The sequence below is a fragment of the Passer domesticus genome, chromosome 1 (genome assembly GCF_036417665.1).
Source record: "Passer domesticus isolate bPasDom1 chromosome 1, bPasDom1.hap1, whole genome shotgun sequence".
NCBI lineage: Eukaryota > Metazoa > Chordata > Aves > Passeriformes > Passeridae > Passer > Passer domesticus.
This window is the reverse complement of record NC_087474.1, coordinates 14958619-14979342: the sequence shown is the minus strand read 5'-3', so window position 1 is coordinate 14979342 and position 20724 is coordinate 14958619. Positions and strand designations below refer to the sequence as shown.

The 20724-nt window shown below is 39.0% G+C and overlaps 1 protein-coding gene across 3 annotated transcripts in view; it reads left to right on the top strand.

Annotated features, from left to right (window-relative positions):
• The first annotated feature begins 21 nt into the window (after nt 1–21).
• The window catches only part of WAC (WW domain containing adaptor with coiled-coil), a 57288-nt gene continuing 36585 nt past the window's right edge, over nt 22–20724 (top strand). For 2 of the 3 annotated variants that reach the window (XM_064404312.1, XM_064404265.1), the window contains exons 1-4: nt 22–483; nt 611–647; nt 2031–2226; nt 20112–20218. In XM_064404312.1, coding sequence (XP_064260382.1) covers nt 443–483; nt 611–647; nt 2031–2226; nt 20112–20218 — 381 coding nt within the window. In that variant the 5' untranslated portion in view covers nt 22–442. The remainder of the gene's footprint in view (nt 484–610; nt 648–2030; nt 2227–20111; nt 20219–20724) is intronic. The other variant, XM_064404230.1, reaches the window with a different exon arrangement.

Genomic DNA, 20724 nt, shown 5'->3' with positions numbered 1-20724 from the left:
GCCGAAGGGAGGGACTGAGGGGCGTCGGGCTCGGCGGACGCAGCCGATGTTTACCGAAGGCAGAGTCGCCCGAGAGCAAAGGGGACAGAGGGGACGGAGCGCGTCGGAAAGAGCCGGAAAGAGCCGACGTTGACCGAGCGCGGCGTCGCCCGAGTTCCCCGGATGTAGTTGGAGCGGCGGCGGCGGGCGCGGCGGGGGGAGGCGGTGGCCGAGTCGGTGCTCCCGGTGTGTCTCAGCGCGCGCGGGGCCGAGCTGCCAGCGTCTCCCCTCTCGAGGCGATGGGCCCGTGAGCGCCGCTCCAGCCGAGCTGCCCGAGCCGCCCCCTTCCCCCGCCCCTGCCCCCGGAGCGCTGCCGCCCCCGCCTCCCCCCTCGGCGCCTGTGGCCCGGCCGCGGCCGAGCCCTCCTGGTCCCCTCACCCTCACACACACAGGCCGGGCATTGATGGTAATGTATGCGAGGAAACAGCAGAGACTCAGTGATGGGTAAATTCACCCCCCGGCCCCGCGGGGCCGCTCCCCCCCCACCCCCTCCGCCATGTTCGGCCCGGCCGCGGGGCCGGTAACGGGCGCTCGCTAACGCCTCTCTGTCTTTCTCTCGCTCTCTCCTCAGCTGTCACGACCGCAGGGGGGACTCGCAGCCCTACCAGGTACCGCCGGGCCGGGAGGAGGAGCAGGGGAGGCGGGGGGGTGCTACTCCGGCGGAGGCTCCGGCGGCCGCTGCAGGCCGCGGTGCCGCGGCCGCCCCGCTCCGGCCCCCGGCCGCGCTCCGGGCCCGGGGCCGAGGTGCCGAGAGGCGGCGGCGGCCCCGGCGCAGGCAGCGGGGCCCCGGTGCTCGGCCGAGGCCTACGGGGCCGGGGCGAGCAGGAGCGGCCTAGTGCGAGCCGTGCGGGGCTCGGGCCTGGAAGTCGGGGAGGGTGCGAGGGGCGGGAGAGGGAGCCGGGGTCACCTGCGGTGGAGTGGAGATGCAGGGGAGGTGAATGGTTTTTTTCTAAAAACAAAAGGAGTCTTATTCTTCCACCCCCCCCCCCCCTCCCCCAACCCCTCCCCAAAGTCCTTTCTTCTCCCCAAAACTGCTCCTGTGGGCTATAACACGAGCAGGCACGGGTTTAGACCCTGACCACCTTGGGGTTGTAAGTAAGGCTTATTTTCTGCAGTTGCCAGCTGCTAGGCATATTCAGAAATCATAAAATCCTTGAGTTACTAGCAATAGCTTCAATTTCTGTAAGGTGGATACTGCACTTCTTTGCTGTGTCTACTAAAGAAACCCAATTGTCGAGGTTTGAGTCTGTGGAAAGCCTTATGTTGTGATATTGCTCTCTGTAGGCCCTAAATTGAACTGTTTTACTGCATTTCCGTGTATTTGGATCACTGGAGTGCAGTAGGGCAGTCCAAGGCAGCTGTCAGTGACAGTTCACATAAATGTAAACACTTGCCACTCAGGAGTTCACAGAACCAAGCAGGTCAGAGTGAGGCAAAACATGTAATTTTTGGTAAAAACTTTAGAATGAGTTTATACGTTTAGGCTCCCTAGAATTATTTTTTTTTAAATTACACATGTTACAGGGATGTTAGTACTGAAAAAAAATCACAGAAATTCAAGGTTATGGTGAAACCAAGTGGTCTTGACTAGAGTGTGGAGGACATATTCAGAGTTGACACTGATTCAGTGTAACTGTAAGTTTGTTTTCCTAATGACAGGTGGAGACTAGTTCTTCTCCCAAAAGTGGGGGAGAACTGTGGCCTGTTTACTGCTGAAAGTGTGTAGTCCATCAGTGAAAAGATTGAGAAACTAGGTTCTTCTTAACAGCAAGTGTTGCTTTGGATGTAACAGTGGGAGAAATTTGTTGAAGTTCTAATTACAGAACTTGTTGCTTTAATGTAGGTAATTAAAACTAGGAAGACTAATGCTGACTTTTTTTTTAATAGGAAATGAAAATTAATTAAGTTTTAAAAGTACTTTTGAAAGAGAAGAAGAAATCCCAAAATTCTGTATGTAATGTGGATGGCTGTTTTCCTGTGATCTGTTTCAGGCTCTTAAGTACACATCCAAGGGTCACCCCAGTGGTGGTGATCACCGTCATGACAAGATGCGAGACACCGCGGATCCTTCACCGCCCAACAAAATGCTGCGGCGCTCTGACAGCCCTGAAAACAAATACGGTGACAGCACAGGGCACAGTAAAGCAAAAAGTGTGCACACTCACAGAGTTAGAGAGAGGGATGGTGGTAAGTTCTCTTCAACAAACTTTTACAGTCACTAATTTCTCATTAAAATTAGTCATTATCACTCAGGTGATGTCTTACACTAAATGTGCCTCGTACTCAGCTTAGAGTGACTGCAGTGAACCCAAAATGGGGATTTGATTGGAAGCAATCATTGAGGCAGTGTAACACCTATTAATTTTCTGTTCTTTACAGATGTGGTAGCTTTCCTTACAGCCCCAAAGATTAAACAAACCCTTTTTAAACGTATTTTAACTAGTATGTCTCATTTATTAAGACATACTGCAACATTTGATAACATCAAATAGTTTTCTGGGTTTTTCCTTAGCAATTAATATTGGCTGTTTTGCATCCTTTTTAATAACTTTGTGTGTTGTGGTGCTGTACTGGGTAGGTACATGCTCCATAGACTAAACACAACCAGAAATGAAAAAAGCTTCTTTGCATTAAGCTGCTATGTAGAACTCTTAATAGATGACCAAAGGTAGAGCCTTTCTTGATAGGAGCTTTTAGAACTGTGTTCACAGTCAAGTCAGCCTCCTGTGTTTTTCCAGGTTTATAAACAGTAGTAATATCCCCAGTATTTTTTAACTGATCTTATTTTGTATCCCTGCTTCCTAGGAAAAGAGTAGGATTTTCCACGTAATAAAGAGTGTTAGGTAACAAACAGAGTTTAGAAAATTGCACTTGCTGTCTGAATTTTCAGAAGTTCTTTTGTTTATTGGTCATTGTGTCAAGGTACAAGGTGAAGTATTCAAGTAGAGAATGTGGAATTTTAAATCGGTGCTTCTTTGTTCTATGTAAAGCTGACAAACTCTGATGTACATACACATTTATTGCTGCACTAGTTTTACTTGATATAATAGTTATAGTAAAATAAAAGAAGTATCTTTCAAGTACCTTTTTAGGACATACTAGTTTAACCCTACAAATGTGTTCATGGGTACCCAATTATTCTTATAAATCCTATTTGGTTTTCCTTCTTTGACTTAATGCTGAGGCTCTGTAGACCACTGTTAATATCACAGAAGTGTGTAGATGCATTATAAGAACATGCCTCTTTTGTTAATACACTGATTTTCATTGTATCTGGTAATAATTGAAAGTGTAGTAATTTCAGAATTAAATGCATGTGTGATGCCCATATGCTGCTATTCTCTGCTACTTTTCAGGATACAGAGGCGTCCTCTTTTATTTTCCGTTCACCTGTCCAAAAATTAGTCCCACATTCTCCTGCAATTCTATTCAGTTTTGCTACAGTTGGTCATTTTTTCTGCTTGAACAGAGCTGCATGTAGTGGAATCATGCATATATGAAAACACCTGGAGGTTGAGGCTCTATGTGGGGAGTGCTTCTTCTTATTTGTGTGTTGGAAGTGTTGTAAGATAGAAGAGAGATTTCTGCAGTCCTCACAAGGTCCAGCTGGATGTAGTAGCTGGGGAATGGTCTGAGGTGTGTATGCATGCAGTCAGGATGAAGGAAAATGAATTATTTGTAGTTTTGTGAATGAAAGGAACACCATCCCACATTACCTTCTCCTGGTTGTTAAGACAGTGGAAAGTTTTATTTATTCTCATCTGAAGGCAGGTGTTTTCACATCATGTGTTAACAGACTGGAAGAAGGAAGTAGTCTTCCAACAGTCTAAGGGAAATTACTAATTTTTAAAGTTTAACATTTTTACTGTTTAATGTAAATAAGTTATTTTTTTGTGTGTGCCATTAGTAAGGTTAGTTTGGCCACAGTTTCACCTCTGTAAAATACAGTCAAAACAACCAAAATTAGGTTAAATCCTCTGTACTGTATGTAGTAAACCAAAGCTGAGCAAATGTGGGCAGAAGGGTATTAATTTTTCTTTGATATACTGAATATTTCTGTCAGTATGAATTGAAGGTAGGTGTTAAAATATAGGTGAAATGCTCTAGTGTAATGAGCATTTGCATGTTGCTAGTAGGCAAAAGACATAATAAAATAATTTACCATTTTATCTGTCTATTGAATTACTCTGAGGGGTTGCTGTTGATATAGTATTGCCTTAGTTTTGCAATTAGAGATGTACAGTGGAAAAAAGAAAAACATTACAAAGTAATGTTTACAGAGTTTTTTCATTTTTCATCTAAGCCTTTATATGACCAAGAACTATTAATTTGCTATGATACTACTATAATTGCCTGTCTTGTTTTCTTTCTGCATTCTTTGTAGAGGAGGAAAGAAGCTGAGTGGTTTTTATTTTTTGTAATTGCTGTGCATTATTTTAATTTGGATCTGCTCAGTTTGAAACTACTGCAGGTGTTACTGCCTTCCTGTGATCTAGCTGAACTCAACAAAGCAAATCTCATTGAAACATCTCTAGTATTTATTTTCCTAAACTGAATTAAAATCCCAAACGAACAATCTCTTCTCTCATACCTTAGAAAACAAAACGGAACCTAAATTTGGAATGTTACTACTGAACATGAAGCTGATTTAAGTTGATCTCTCCCTCTCATCTCAATGTTTGGAAAGAACTCCTATACATCTCTTAGTAATTTTAGCTCTGAAGAGAAACAGGAAGATTCAGTGGTATAGCACACTGCTTCAGTCATGACTGGTTCATGTTTTTGTGGTAAATGCAGAATGTCATTTAAATGTCATCTCACGATTTGTGTGCACATTTAAAATATAAGCAGGAATTGATTGAAAATTAATTAGTCAAAATCACAGAACCGCATCCTGTTAATATCCTTAGTATGTGTATAAAGTATTTTTTATAACAGCTTTTTTTTGTAATATTCATGGCAGAATCTTTTGTAGAATTGTAATCCATGGGGAGAAATTCAATTAAGGTTTTAGAACGTGTTGTGGGTAAGCCCTCCATACAGTGCAAACAAAGCATTTTTCAAAGTTGCTTACTGCATGGTTTCTGTGGAAAGAGACTGTGTACAGAGACAGTCATTCTCTGGAGAGGGACTTCCAAGTTTACCTTGGACTAAACACCATGGAGTAATTGCAAGCTTTTGTCACATTCCTGGTTTCCTAAGAGCACTTGTACATGCAGCATATCAAAAAGTGTCTTAACTTCGTTCTTGCTTTCAGGTCCCTGTGCATGGGGGCATTGTCTCTGTATGCAAGTGTTTGAAACATAATGAGCAGCTTCCCCCCCTCAGTGCATCTCTTATTTATAGGTCAGCTGCTATAGGCAAGTGTGGGGTTTGAAGAGATTAGGGCGTCTTATGAGACCAGCTCAAGTGTGAAGTTTCTTAACAGTAACAAATAGGGACTTAAAGCCAGCATTGTTTATGGGGAATAGAACTATGAAGGGCCTTGTAGATGTGGAAAAATATTTCCATTAAAGAAAAAGGGAAATACAAAGATTTGACAACTCTCATTCTTGAAGATGGAAGGCTGTTGTACTTCTTTTAAAATGCATGAATGATGAGATACTGGTGTCCAGGAAAGAAAATAAAGAGGCCAGATAAGTAGGGTAGCTTTGGGAATAATGAAAGGGAGATATATAGCTATAAATGTATATAATTTAAAAGTAAAAATGTTAGATGCAACCCTTGTTATGAAAAGGGCAGAGGGTGTTTCTACTTAACTGCCTGGAGCAGGATGACCCACAGTAAGATACACAGTAGAACTTTATGCAAACAAGGTTAGTTCACTTAAGCCACCTGTACTCAGTTGTTTCTTACTGTGAAGCAAATACTGTGTGTTTCACTACATTTATGTTTAAGAGACTTTGAAACTTTGCTTCATGCCATGGTCTTACTGAATTGCTTAAAATAACAACTGGGGAGTGTAAATGTATATAGCATGAAATCTTCTGCTGAATTGTGTGCTGTTGTGCAGTGTAGGCTCTTTTAATGAAATTAGATTATAACTTGTGGTATTTGAATTCCAAAGTATAATTTAAGCATTGTGACTGTTTCTTTTGCACGTGAGTTGTTGGGTTTTTTTTAATTGGCAATTAAGAACATTTGTCAGTGAGCACTGTTACTGACAAATGCAGTTCTAAGATTAAAAATCTTACTGCTATTAGAGGCTGAATTAAGTATTTTAAATAATGAGTTCCTATTTTTATCAAAGTGGTGGTGGGAGCTTCTGTCATTCTTTGTTGGCTTGCTTTGTTTCCACTGGTTCCTGAAGGAGTTCAGAGTCCTCATAGCAAAGAGACAGCAAACAGGCCTGAACAGAGAGCTGTGTTAGGTTCCTGTGTTGGCAGCCCTGGCAGTAAAAGGGAACTGCTGATTAAATTAGTGTGATCATTGACTAGTGAAACAAACAATGACCCGGGTGTTGGGGCAGCTACAAGAGAATGGAAGATGCTCAGGCAGTGGGCTTTGTAGAGAGGGAATTGCAGGGTAGGTGGAAAGAGGCAAGTCTGAGAGAAATGGAACATAGTGAAGGGTTCAGGAGGAAGCTGGAGTAGATTCCATCTATGTAGTTATTATTAACTGCTGTTAATGTTAATTATTTGTTACTCTGAAAACCATTTAATCACTGTAACTGTATGGTCAAAGCTGGAATGAGAAAAATCCGATCACAAAGGAAAGGAGAGTGAACTCTCCATGAAACATGTTTTGAATGTCCCCCAACAGCCAAGTGTAGATTTAGTGATTCACTTTGCTGTTCCTTGAATATTGGCTGTTGGGATGGCTTTAAAGGAGGTATGGGTTGGCTGGTTTGTTTTTTTAAGAAAAATAGAATTGCTTCCAGGATCATTCATGTTTTAGTTTTTCTTTGGATTTAAAAAAATCAGGAAAAGTAAGTTTCTGTTTTCTGATTTTGTAAAAGCTTTATTTTAAAGTTATATTAGTTCTCCTGCCTTCAGACAGGGTTTTAATTCAAAGTTTGCCTTCAAATTTAGAACTTTTAGATAGAAGGTAGCTTTCCATTTATTTACTCAGTGGATTTGGCTATATTTCTGAGGTGAGTTTTTGTGGGATCAGTTGTATAGACATTTTTTTGTGTTGCTCTGTAGTGAGGATCTGTAGTAGAAAAGAAATTGAAAAGTATGTGCTCGTAGAATCACAGTAAAAGATCTGGCTTGTGTTTATAATTTTAAATCTAGAGGTTTAGAATGTTAATATTGAAAATTGATTTTGAAAAGTACCTGCAAAGCTTCCCTTTAGCTAGGACAGAATGGAAGATAAAACCCCCTAATTTTATATTATTGATGTTAGGTAAGAATTGTGATATTAATATGATGGTGTTAAATGCAAAGTCTTTATCCATGTAGGTGGATGGAGTCCTCTGCTTCTCTTAATGAAGTTCAAGTATCTGGTGTAGGTTGCTAGAGTAAAGATGTATTAGTGTGAGACTTGATCTGAAATGGAGGATGCATCAAATGTTAATAAGCAGAGCTATTTGTTTGTTACCTGTTGATGCAGCTCCTTCCCAGCCTCTGTTGCTGTTAGGACTTTGGGAATTTTCACTTACTGTTTTTACATTCCTTTATATGTTAGAGTATAGAATTCAGATGTGTAAATAGCTCCTCTGAAGGTTTCCATTTATAGTTGTTCTGTTTAAGCAAATATATATCTTTAAGAATTCATTGGATTGTAAATGTAGTATGTTCAAGTCAGTCTGCCTGCTAGACCTGGTAGCTTTTGTGCATGCTCAGATTTTGTGTTTTGGAAAAGAGAAGATAACTGACAATATACAAGATTTGGTGAATTTGGTTGTTTTTGGTATGTGAGCTAATCAGAAGGGAATGATTTTTATTTAGCATCGTGCTGTAACATATGCTACTTGCCTGTGACTTTACAGAAATGGAATATGCAGTTTACTAAACTCGTACTTTTGGGTTGCTTTTCTGCAGATGAAAAGAAGTAATGAAAACTTTTCATTTCTGATGAGCTGCCTGCTAGGCTGTAGTCAAGATAGCAATTTGTAAACTATGTAGCATTTTGCTCTGCATTCCCCAATGGCCCCTGATCATAATTATTCCTTTACCATGTTTTGGGGCATGTCTGCTTTCTAAGAGAAACACTGTTTATTGGCAATTTACATTTGTTTTTCTGGCCATTTCTACCTGTTCAGTGTAAACAAGTATCACTGAAGCTGTGGAGAACTTGGAAGAGAATGCTCTGCCTCTGTTTTGGCTGAGAGAGGAGGTGATTCTGTAATAACTTCTCTGTGAATAATAGTAATTTAATGGCACACAACTTGCAGTGGTAACTGCATTTGTTTACAAAGTCAGGCTTTTATGCAATTTCATGGGCATTTTGAGGGAAAAACCTCTTGCTGTATGGAGAGATCATTCCCTATGTAGCTCTTCAGTAAGGATTGCTTCTCTTTTTCTCCCTGCTTTCAAGCTTGTGAAGTGAGATGTGTGTTCTAAGGCACAAATTGTACTTGCCTGCTAGCTGGAAGTAGACTGATGGAATACTGTTCAAGAATAATCAGAGAGTGAGTCAGATTGGAAGGGGCCACAGGGGTCCAAACTCCCTGCTCAAGCAGGGTCATCCTAGAACACATGGCACAGGATTGTGTCCAGATGGTTCTTGAATCTCTCCAGTGAGGGAGGCTCCACAACCACCCTGGGCAGCCTTCTCCAGTGCTCGGTCACTCAGGCACTAAAGAAGTTCTTCCTCATATTCAGGTGGAACTTTTTGCACCACAATTTGTGCCCGTTGCTTCTTGACCTGTTGTTTGACACTGCTGAGAAGAGCTGGATCCATCCTCTGACCCCCTCCATTCAGATGCTTGTAGACAGTGATGAGAGTCACCCTTGGTATATCCAGCTGGAAAGTCTGTCCTTCAGGTCACTGAGAAGGGAGATAAATTTTTGAGCAGATGACTCTTTTCACCAGGTGCATTAAGAGATGTCTGTTAAGCTTTTGTGGCCTTGACTACTTTCCATGCACACATGCATATGTGGTGTTTGAAATTAATTAAAAAATGAGGCCTAGAGACCTATGATTAGGCCCTGTAGTACTTTGGAATAATCATCTGTTCCTTAATATGACTGTTGTTAGAAAGGAGAATTGCAAAGGAACAGTCAAAGTTTCTGTTGCAATGTTAAAACATAACTTGTTTTGTTTCTACAGTAGAGGTATGATAAAAAATGACAATACCCTCCTTTTGTCACCACTCAAAAAAAAGAGAAGTAAAACAGCTTTCAAGTGGTTCATGACAAGGAAAAGGCAGCCAGAAACACAAACAGTGTGCTAAATGAGCTAAATTCCCTGTCTTTGAGGGGCAGCAGAAATCTTCAAAAGGTCTTTTTTTGGTCTAAACTTTTATCATTACTTTTCTGATACCTGTCAATGTAATTTCTGTGGCCTGCTATATTTATTTAGTAATGGCAGGCTTCCAGCAAATACATCTACAAAGCAGATTTTTAGTTCCATCCCAGCTATGCAGATTAGTTCCTCTGTGATGGTTTCCCAGATTTTTTAAATATTGTGCTTTTTTATGTTCTCCAAAGTAACAGTCTTCCTCAGTGTTTTTCTGGGTTTGTTACTGAGGTTTTTGGAGCAGCAGTTATCAATTATCCATGACTATCAGTAGCAAAAACAGGGAAAGGAAATTACGGTCTGTCATGATCATCTCATTTTTATGTTTCAGATACACCTATTCACTCCCAAATGTGGAAAAACCCACAACAAATGGTTTTTTATTAAGGTATATAATAAGTAATTCATATTTGTGCATAAATTCCACAAAAAAAGTTAGGTAATGTGATCTACCTAATTTTTTTTTCTGCTGTGTTTATTTCACATGATTATGTTCTTCTGGATGTGTGTTCATGCCAGCTGTGCCCCTTGAATAACATAGGGAGGAGTTTAGATTTCATCTAGTTAAGTTGTCTGAGTAGATTCCTCATTCAGACACCTGCTGCTGACAGATTAACACAGACTTCATTTTAAAAACTGTTCATTTGAAAGAATGCTATTTCTGCTTGCTTTAATGTAAGAAATAGTATGATCCTCTTCAAATTCAAGGAGTATAAAGTTCACCTCATCCTGGCTAGACACTTTCAGTAATAATGATTGCAGTTTTTGTATAGTCCTTTTGAGAGTATTTACTTAACTAGAGAAATAAAATTAGACACTTAGGCAATCAAACAATTATAAAATAAGATTTTGAGTTTCTAGACATAACTACAGCTCTCATGAAGAGGCTTATTTTCCTACAGTAAGGTAGTTCCAGGAAAGACCAGTTGAATTTGATGTACGTATTTAAGAAATACTTAATGGGAAGAGGGATGAATTGTCTTGTCACCTATTGTGCTTTAGATGCTTGAAAGCTGTGTTGCAAAATACCTTTGTTAAACTGAGCTAAGCTTTGTTAAGCTGAGCTGGGCTAGCCTGAAAGGAAGCTCTGAATCTGTTTGGTTTTTTTAAAAAACACACCACTCTATATATTAATTCTTAGGTCAATCCTTGCTTGCCATTTTTGCTTCCTCCCAGAGCTGTGGGCCAGCATTCCTTTATTATTGAAGAATTTCTACATGGCAGAAAGTAATAATTTGACTTGATTTTTTTGTTTTTGAGTATTACTAGCATCTCTTCAAAACCAATTCCCAGTTGAAAATTAAATAAGCATGAAATTAAAATTATGCTTGCTGGTTGTCTATACTGTAATAAATACACATGGCATAGTATGTCCAGAACTGAAAATGTATTTTGTCTAAGCCTAATAGTTTCTCGAGTGATATCAAAATGTAGTGACCAACTGCTGCTTTTAATACTAAATATTTTCAAGTTAGGTTTCTCATTTGTGTGAAGAAATAACATGTCCAAGAAAAAAAGAGTAATCTTTCTGAAAACAGAAATATTCCAGAATTCTTTATAGGCAGATCAGTCAATATCTAAATTTTAGGTGAAATAATGCTTTCTCTGTTTTCTTGACACATGGACATTGCTGTAGTCTTAGAAGAAAAGAAAGTTCTCTTCAAATAGCAAATATTAGTAGCACTCAAGAAATTATCTGGTATTGAAGTGGAGGTTGGTTCTTCTGTTGTGTTTGATGTATCTTAAGAATTTGAGATAATCTGACTAACAGTTACTGTTTTTAAGACATTTAAGAAAGTCGATAGATGGTGCATTTTCTTTCTTGCCTTATTTTAATGTGATTAGACGTTGTTTCTGCCACAGCTTTCTGATTAAGGATTTGGAAGTGTGCTATGTGTGACTAACCTTTTTGCAGGATTGTAGCAATGTTTTGTAACAGAGACTCCCTTTTTTTAGTACTTGTACAACACCATGTACTTGTTGAATTGCTGACTGTCAATAGTGTATACTCAGTTGAGATGAGGGAAACTTAAGATGGGATGAAGTTCATAAGTGTTTGTCGTCGTGTGGCACTACCTATATGCATAAAAACTTCTAGCTTCACCTTTCTTATTCTAAGCCTAGTAATGGAAACATTGAATGCAAGTTCATTTTTAAGTAATACTGCATTCACAGGGTCTTCTGTTTAAACTTCTTTGTCCTCAAAAAGCTATCCTCAAAACATCAAAAGAAATTTGAGAGTTGCTAAACAACCTGGCCTTGTTCTTAGTTAACCTTATTTTTGCTCAGTGGATTTTGTTAGGGAGATTAAGTTGTCATATCTTACTTAATTGTTTGGAGCTTCTGAGTGGGTGTGCTAATTGGGTGCTGGGGATACATAGGAAAAGGGGAAATAGTCTCAGAGCTGTGTTTGGGCAACTGCTTTTTTTCTCCTTTATAAGCAGGAATTGTTTTGCATGACCCCCGATTTTAATCGAAATACAGTTTGTGATGACTGGGTTATGACGTGTCAGTCTTTCACAGTCCTACTCTCCTGTTTGTATTCTGAAAATATTGAAATACACAATTTTTGTGAAGTGTCTGCATTTGAGTAACTCTCATCTGACGCGTGTGTTGATAAATCTCAGTGGTTCTTCCAATGGTTTATGTTCTTTGGGAAGCTCCTTGAACAAAAAGTAAAATTTATGATGCTTGCTCCCTCCCCCTCCTGCAGTGTTAAAGGAATTGTTATTCATTTCTGTATCCCTTGAGCCTAATTTTCATGAAGCATTTGAGTATGTGCCTATTGCCCCAGATGACTAATGTTTTTTTTCTTTTTTTTAATGTCTTGAGTTGTCTAGTTTTTCTTGGCTTTTGAGAGTAAAAAAACCTTCTAAATTAGGAATTATCTACTGAAAATTAATGTGAATCAGAAATAGAGAACCAGTCTTCTGCTTAATCTTAGTTGATGAGTTTTGTGGAAATGTTGCTGGAGGCAGGGAAGTGTTTGGTGGTGCTGTTAGATTTCCATCCCTGAGCTTGACTCTTAGTGCTGTATTACTGTGTGTTCAGGGGAGGCTCATTTGGGTTTCGTGGTGTTGCTGAGGAGGTCTTTGAAGGGGGAAGTTCAGTCCATTGTCCATGTGCTGAGCTGATCCATATGGAGTTCAGATAACGTGGTTGTTAGTTTGTGGTGAGGATCCTAGCTGTCAGTTTAACACATCTGGTTTTGCATGTCATAATAATTAAAAAGTCTCTATATGAGGCTGTTAGTTGAGGTTGGAAGAACCTCTCTTGGGCAGTCTCTGACACCATATTAGAGATGTAAATGTTTTGGGAGCCACAGTCCAGAATGAAGGCAGAGTTCAGCTTTTTCTCAACCTGCCTCCTTTCTTTTTAGAGCAATGTCCCACTCCTTGTACCAATACGGTCATGTTAATTAGTGTTGCAAGCTTAAAAATACTTGAAACTGTCATTAGTGATATTGAACAAGGATTTTGGTTTTTAATTAAACACTCTGAAATCTTCTGGTGTCATGAGCCAGAGAGTTAGCAATATGACTCTGTGTTGCTGAAATTCATGGTACTCACTCACATTTTCCATGGGTGAAATGCTTAAGCTGCTTTTTTCAAGTCAATTGATCTCAAATGAAGTGCATGTCTTAGTGGATCTTCAGCAGTGTTGAGGATGTTGCTAGCATTTTTTATTTTATTAGGTAACCTGAACCTAAAGGTCCCTGTAGGGAGGAAATCACAAACGTTAATCTGAAGAACTTGTCTACCCATAGTTTTTAATTCCACATAAATCCAGTTTGTACATTATAATTTGTTTAATCTATTTTAGTAACATTTGAGTCTTACCAGAAATGTTTAGAAGCTGGTTGGAATTTGCCTTAATTATTGGGAAACAGACAAATTCTTTCAAATGATACTGTTTACCCCACTTCAAAGTAAAGAATAAACATCTTTATTGGTGATGGTAAAATTATTTGTCTAGTCTTTGTTTATTGTTATTTCAGTAGTGAGCTATGAAGGAAACTGACATATACTGATTTTCTTTGAAGAAAATCGGTAGGAATTATGTCTGGAGTGTGCTGAAAATCCATTTTACATCCCTTAGGCTTTTTTCAGCTCTATGATTTGTTACATTTGAGTACTGAATAATACAGAAACTCACTTCATTTAGTGGACCTTGTTAATGAACCTGATAATTTTCAAAGTTATGTCTTAAGTTGAGAAGTGATTTCTCATTGCTCCTGGGAGGTGGACTGAGGGGAGAAAGAAAACAACCCCAAAATTATTTAATTATTAAGCTGTAGCTGTAACAAGGAAAAGAGTAAATTATAGAATAGTTGGACAAAAAGATGTTTATCTGCTCTATGAGTGAGGAGAACCCAAGCTGTGTTACTCATTTAGGCTGAAGTACAACCCTAGGAAAACAGTTAGCTGCTACAGTAGTAAATCCCTGAATTGTTACTTGAAAACTGAAAGTTTGAATTTAGTTTAAGGCATTTTATTACCTTTTGCTTTACTTTTTGGTGGGCAGGAATAACTTGGTGTTCTTTCTAGAGCAGTTTGGTCTGTTTGCCCTAAAATTAAGATTCAATTTCTGAAATAAATGGAGTATAACTAATAAAAATAGACAAGTAAGCAGCAAATAGCAAAATAAAATTTACTGTACATTATGCAATATGTAACATTTAACTTTATCTTTTTTTTTTAATAATCAGTGATGCCTTTGCATTTGCTGAGTATTACATTAGTAAAATGAGGCCTTGACTGTCATTAGTTTACTGCTCCTCTCTTTTCATTTTCAAGGTGTCGCTTTCTTGGTACCATTTTAGAAGAAATATTCTGTTATGAATAAAACTGTATCTTTAGAGTATCATTTTCATCCACATTTGGTCGTTTGTGCCACTCCATGTATGTATGACTCCTGGTCTGTTTATAGCAATGTTTTTGGCTGAGGTCTGTGAAATTCTGTGTGAATGGTAACTTGGAGAAAAAGGGAACTTCTTTACATTGGAATGTTTGCCCTGTGAATCGGATATTGCCAAACAGTACAGACTTTGCTGTGCTGGATTGGCAGTGTGGCAGGAGAGAAGGTAGGGAATGAAATAAGGCTTTGTAAGTTTTTTCCTCAACAGAGCTACTTCTTGAGTGGTATAAAGCATTTATTTGGAGTGCATAATGAGTATGTAGTTGGGCAATACCGTGATCAGGCTAGATTTTCTTTCTTTGGCAAAGCATTGCACATTCAACTTAGTAAGTTATGAATTTCTGGAAAATGTTACTGCACAGTTGGTATATTCTCTGAGGCCACTGCTCTGCTAGGAAAATTGCAAGTTTTTATGCTTTTGGTTGCATGTGGAAGGCAGCCATGTTTATTTCAATACACTAGGCCACATAAAAATGCAGTGAAGAAAAATTGTTTTGTCTTATTACTTTTACATTTGGCAAATCAAAATGACCATGATAGGCTGTTCTGTTACTGCTGGCATGTTGGGTATTGTGTTCCTATTGTGTTGCTTTATTTCCTCCCATATGCAGTACTTTAGAAAGTGTTTTGCACAAAGATTTGCATTGAAGTAACAAAGCCAATTGAAATACACTTTAGACATTTTAATTTAGACTTATCCTAGATAAATTTCTATTGTTTTTACCATTTGAAGAAGTCTTCTTAATTAGTTATCCTCATATAATATCACCACCATAAACTTATCATACTGTTAAATTTTCTCTGTTAACAACTAATTGGTATCTGTCACTTGGTAGTATTTGTTCTTTTGAGGAAGTTCAGATTCTGATATTGTCTGCAGTTTAATGAATTTGATTGCATGTTAGCTGAAAGGTGGAATATGGAATCATAGGAAGTGTGGATGGAATTGTCTCAAAGGTAATGATCTTCCTTGCTTTTCTGCTGCCCAGTGTTTCTTTCCACATGCCTAGTATATGGGCACAGTAACGATGACTCTCCTAAAGCCCTTCCTGAATCCCAGTTCCCTCTAGAGGTACTGGAGGAGCAGACCATCGTTTGAGTTCCAGCTGATGAGCACTTGTAAACTTCCTTTATTTTATATCTACACTGCCACTTTTTAATATGAACAAAATGAGAGTTAGGATATTAGCAAGGTATTTTTGTGGCTGAAAAGAAAACATGAATGCTCTATCAGCAGTGAACTGTGTAAAGTTAACTGTCATGTGGTACAACAGTACATATACTGCAACTCTAAAGTCTCCCTGTTCCAACTTGTGCATTTCAGTAGAAGATTTTATGATTCTGACACTGTGTGATGTTGTGAACCAAAAAAGAGTAAATTAGGCTAAGATACTTGGATGCCAGAGGATGGTGGATAATGCACAGTCATTTATTAGATTATTCTAATCAAGTGGTAAGAAAGCTTCATCCACCTAAATGGTTTCAGGTGGATGTTGTAATTGCCAGTACAGGTGTACAGGTTTTGGAAAGGAAAGAGTTTTGGTTTGGTCTTGAAGATGGCAGGGGAGAAGGGATGGAAACCACGTGCTTTATTAGAGCAGTCTGATCTTTAGTTAAATCAAAATTTGAACTCTTTATGCCTTCAGAATTGAAGCGGTGTTAATGGAGATGCTAATTAAATGTGATAATTGCTAGTGAAAGTTGACTGTATTGCAAAATGTAATATTCTTATTTCAGCCTATGTTAAATCAGTTTTTCAAGTCCAGAATAGTTTTGAGTGCTTGTTACAGTTCAAAGTGTCTTGGATTCAGCGCTTGGGATATGGAAAAAACTTAGAAAAACATTAAAAGGAGTCCTAGTGTAACAGAATCCCAAATCTGTAGTAGGCATTAAGTCAGTTTTGAATTGGTTCCCAGACCCTTGCTCTTTGTACTTTCTGCATTAGTACAGAATTTGATTTTCATGTGTTAGTAAGGAAGATGTGATTTTTGTTGGAAAGACTAGAAGATAGCTGTGATATTTTAACCTTGACTCTGATGTGCCCTGTGACTTGTTAATCACTAGGGAAGACTTGCTCACACAGTTGCACCACTACAGTTTTATATAACTGTGGGGCTGATGCCCTTGTTGGCCATCTTCCAGTTAGGAGTAGCTCTTTCCAGCTTCAACTGCTTTCAAAATAATGATTAAACTGAGGAAACTCACTGTGATTGTGCAGTCAGCATTTCCATGGGGAGTTCTGAAACTGGAGTATTATAACACCATATGAATTTCCTTATGGTGCATCAAAGATATATAACAGCAATTGCTAAATTTGAAAATACTCTAATAAGGAGTGCAAAACCAAGTCTTTGTTCCTCTGTAAGAGGAAGAGGTGAGAATTTGCCATGAGACACTGTCTCAAAGGACAGTAGTATGGTCTCTACCTTATCAGGCCTTTTCTGGGGTATGGACTAGTCGTGGTGATCCTGTTCTCATCTGCTTTGCCAGGCGTGCTGCTGGGAGATACAGAGCTGGTGGCAAGTCATGGCCACCTTAAAATGGCTTGGGGTTAGGCTTTGCAAATTACCATTCAAGTGAGGGGAGCCCTCTTGTTTTTAGAGGTAGACCTCTGCTTGTGGGTTGCTTTCTGACCTTTTGAACGTCCTCAACAACTTTCCCAGACAACTTGATCTGGCACCACTTGCTTGGCTGGATTGTCAGATTCCTAGGTGACAGCTGTGCATGGATTTAACCACATACTAAAACCTTGTTGCCTCAGTATAAAAAGCTAATTTGGTAATATGGTTGTCATGTGAACATACAGTGTATAAGCCCTTAATTTGTTTGAAGTGCCTAAAATTCTTGTTCTCCAGAGTGTCATCTCCTTTGGTCTTGCAAGCTTTCCAACAGCAAACAGCAGTTCAGCAATCCTTTTGTATGCTCCTTCCTGAAGTTTGGGTACAGATCCAAACATAAAGTGGTATTCTGTGTAAAACAGAACGGAGGGCTGGGTGGTGACCCCACACCTGTAGTTACCCTGCACCATCAGCATGCATTTATGGCCGGCCCTGAAAGGGCCCAGGTCACTTGTCCTGTGACATGAGGCAGTCAGCATTGCTGGAGCAGCCATGACGAGTTTTTATGCAGCTGAGGCCAGCTCAGGTAGAGCAGGATTTCTGCTGGATGGAGCATGTGGGTGGACTGTCTGGGAGGACTGCAGCTCAGAGAGGCCCAGGGGCCCCTTTTGAAGAAAGTGGAGCATACTGGTGCTGGCCTATCGGGGCCAGCTGGAGGTGGGTGTGACTTGCTGCAGCTGCTCTGATACTCTGCAGAGAGCTCCGTGACTCTACTGGGGCTGGGCACAGCGTGAAATGGGGGCATGCTGCTGGGCTGATACATGTGGGGTTCCAACAACTGCGCAGTGAATTTGAGTGCTTTGTTTATTGTCTGCATAGAATTGGCTTCATAATATTTTACTGATATTGATTTCTCATGTTTGGGAAATGCTTGTTAGATTAGGATCCGGTGGCAGTGTATTTACACCAGTACAGTATTTAAAAATGACCATGTACGTCTTGAGCATGCTGAACAAAATGTGGTGATACTGCAGCTGTGGTACAGGATTAATTAATTAACAGGTAAATTAAATGCATTGGTGCTTTCTGATGTTTTGAAGGTACTGTTCAAACAAAGGCATCTGGTAAATTTTCCTCTCTTTTTTTCCTAGAGAAAGGGAGATGATTTTACCTCTTAGCAGAAATTAATTAGAATATGTCTATGTTAAACAACCCACAAAAATACATTAAGAAATTTTAATGATTTTTACCTCAGTAGAAGGATATAGTAATTAAATACTAAAAGAATGGCTAATACAAAAATATTAAACAGCTATTTCACTAAATGATAGTATCTAAAAAAAATTGAGACTGTTGGTGTAACTGTGGAGTACAGCCTTGCAATTATGATACACTGCTTATATCTTGGGGGGAAACAAATGCATCTATAAATGGGGTTTTGTTGCTGTTAGACGTGCATCACAAGTGTGTCATGGCTGTAAGTATTGCTTTGACAAGCCTGACTTGCCCCCATGCTAAGTCATTCTGCCTGGCTCTGAGCATGCAAGATACTTTTGGTGTAGGATTATGGTCTAGCTTTTGAAAAACAGTATTTGAGTATGAGACTTACTCTGTTATCCTTACTTTTTTCCCCTTATATATTTACAGTAAATAACATGCAGTTTTAGTCAACATAATGTAGGGAAAGGTTTTGAGGTAGTGCTGGTTCAGGTTGCATTAACTCACGTTTGTGCAAATTGACTTTTAACCTTTGTAGGATACTAAATAGTTTGGTGGTGATGTATCTCTTTTTGCTTTTGTGATGGACTGTCTTTCTAACCTGCAGGGTTAAAGGTGGGGAGAAAGAAGTTTGAAATAACAATTTTGTCACTGCTTGTGTAGTTAGAAGGCTCAGAAGACAGAATTTGCATTATAATGGCTCTCATTTTGCACCATACTGTGTCATTTAGTCGTGTTCTGTGTGTGTAGCTCTCGGAAGACTTGGAAACAATTATATTTTTATTACTCCATTCACTCCTATCTATCAGTCCTTTACTGTTCTTTACTGTAATTGCCCATAAGATAAAGTCTTTGCCATTTTCAAATCACTTTGATTTCTTATTTACTATGAATACTAGATTGCTATACAACTTGTGAAGCTAGTGGTACTTCATGTGGTATCCCTGGGTATTGTGAAATTTCTCAGTAGGGAAAGGGAAAGTAAAAGCTGGGAGAGTGTTATATTTGCATTATCTTGGGTTTTCTCTGAAATGTGTAAGAAAATGACTTAGTTTGGTGTGATTTATGTGAACACTTGGAACTTTAAAAAAATCCAATCAACAGTAATGGAAGAGTTTTTACTTGCTTAGAAATTTTAGAGAAATAGGAGGCTTTAAGAGCAGGAAATCTAAAAGGAGGTTGCAGCGTGGTATCCTTGTTTAATTGTAGATGGAACTGTTCAGATGACTTGAGCTTAGGCACAAATACAGATCTGAAAGTTGATGAGAATTACCTCATTTCTTGTTTCAGCTACTCAAGTATTTTCACATTGAGGAAAACCAAGCTGCCTTGAAGAGTAGTTGGTAGGGAGGCCAGAAGCAGGTGGCCATTGGGGAAGTGCTGCTTTTGATGTTCTAGATGTCAGTACCTTTCTTACAGAGACTGAGGTGCAGGAGAATTTAGTCTGCTCGGTGTGCATAAACAGAATTGCCTAGAACTAATAACAAGTAGTCTCAAAAGAAAACAACAGTTTTAAGAAAACAGCATTGCTTCAGTAAACTTAAAACCTGATTTTATGCATCTAACCATGTAGGCTGTTGATAAGCCTATTTAAATTTTCTGATTTAATGTTGAGGAGAAAATGTCTGTTAATTTCTGAATTGGCATGTTAGGACTCTTAAAAGTATCAAAATTATAAAGGCTGTTTGTTTGCTAGTGATGGAAAAAAGTTTGAAAGTTAGACCAGTGAAGGGACGTACTGCATTACTCCAATTATAAAATCAAAGTGAGTTTTATGCTGTGTGAAAAAGAAATGTGCATGTGGTCTCTTGAAATACTTCTGCATCTGAACTATGCTTCACCTGGCTGTGATCCAGGTTTTGGACAACTTTCCTTCTCCCTCTCCCTCTTCTTTGCCCTTCCACCTCCTTAGAATGCACATGGTTGATTTCTTTGAAATCATACATGGTGAACAGTCTTTCTCTTTTCTTTCAGGGACCAGTTACTCTCCACAGGAAAATTCACACAACCACAGTGCTCTTCATAGTTCAAATTCCCATTCTTCTAATCCCAGCAATAATCCAGGCAAAACTTCTGATGCAGTGAGTATTTGATTTTTATCAATGTGTTGCCCTGTTCATACACACCATATTTTCATAATTTTGTCTAAGACAGGCGGCATATACAGTGTGCTTGAGTTTTCCAGCATCAGTCTTTATTTTATAAACATTGTGTAAACCCAGCCTGCAGTTGTTACGTGTTTTAAAACTATTCTAATTGCTAACCATTAAAGCTTATGTCATTAATTTAAAAATATTAGATTATTTAAATGACATAGACACAGAAATATTTTCCATTAACTTTGTGGTAAATCCAGAGCAGACAGTGTGATTTTACTTATTTGAAATGCATTACGTATTGTGAATTTTAGTCACTTCAGCATCAAAGTTTTAGTAGTTAGAGTGGTGTAAAAATATGCCCTAACCCAAAATTGGTAAATTTGTGATCGGTGGAAACTTTTGGAAAGGTAGTAATTCTAGAGATGTTGTAAGGTTGAAGGAAACTAATGTTAGCAGTATTGACCTTACTGTATCCCATTAAATGTACT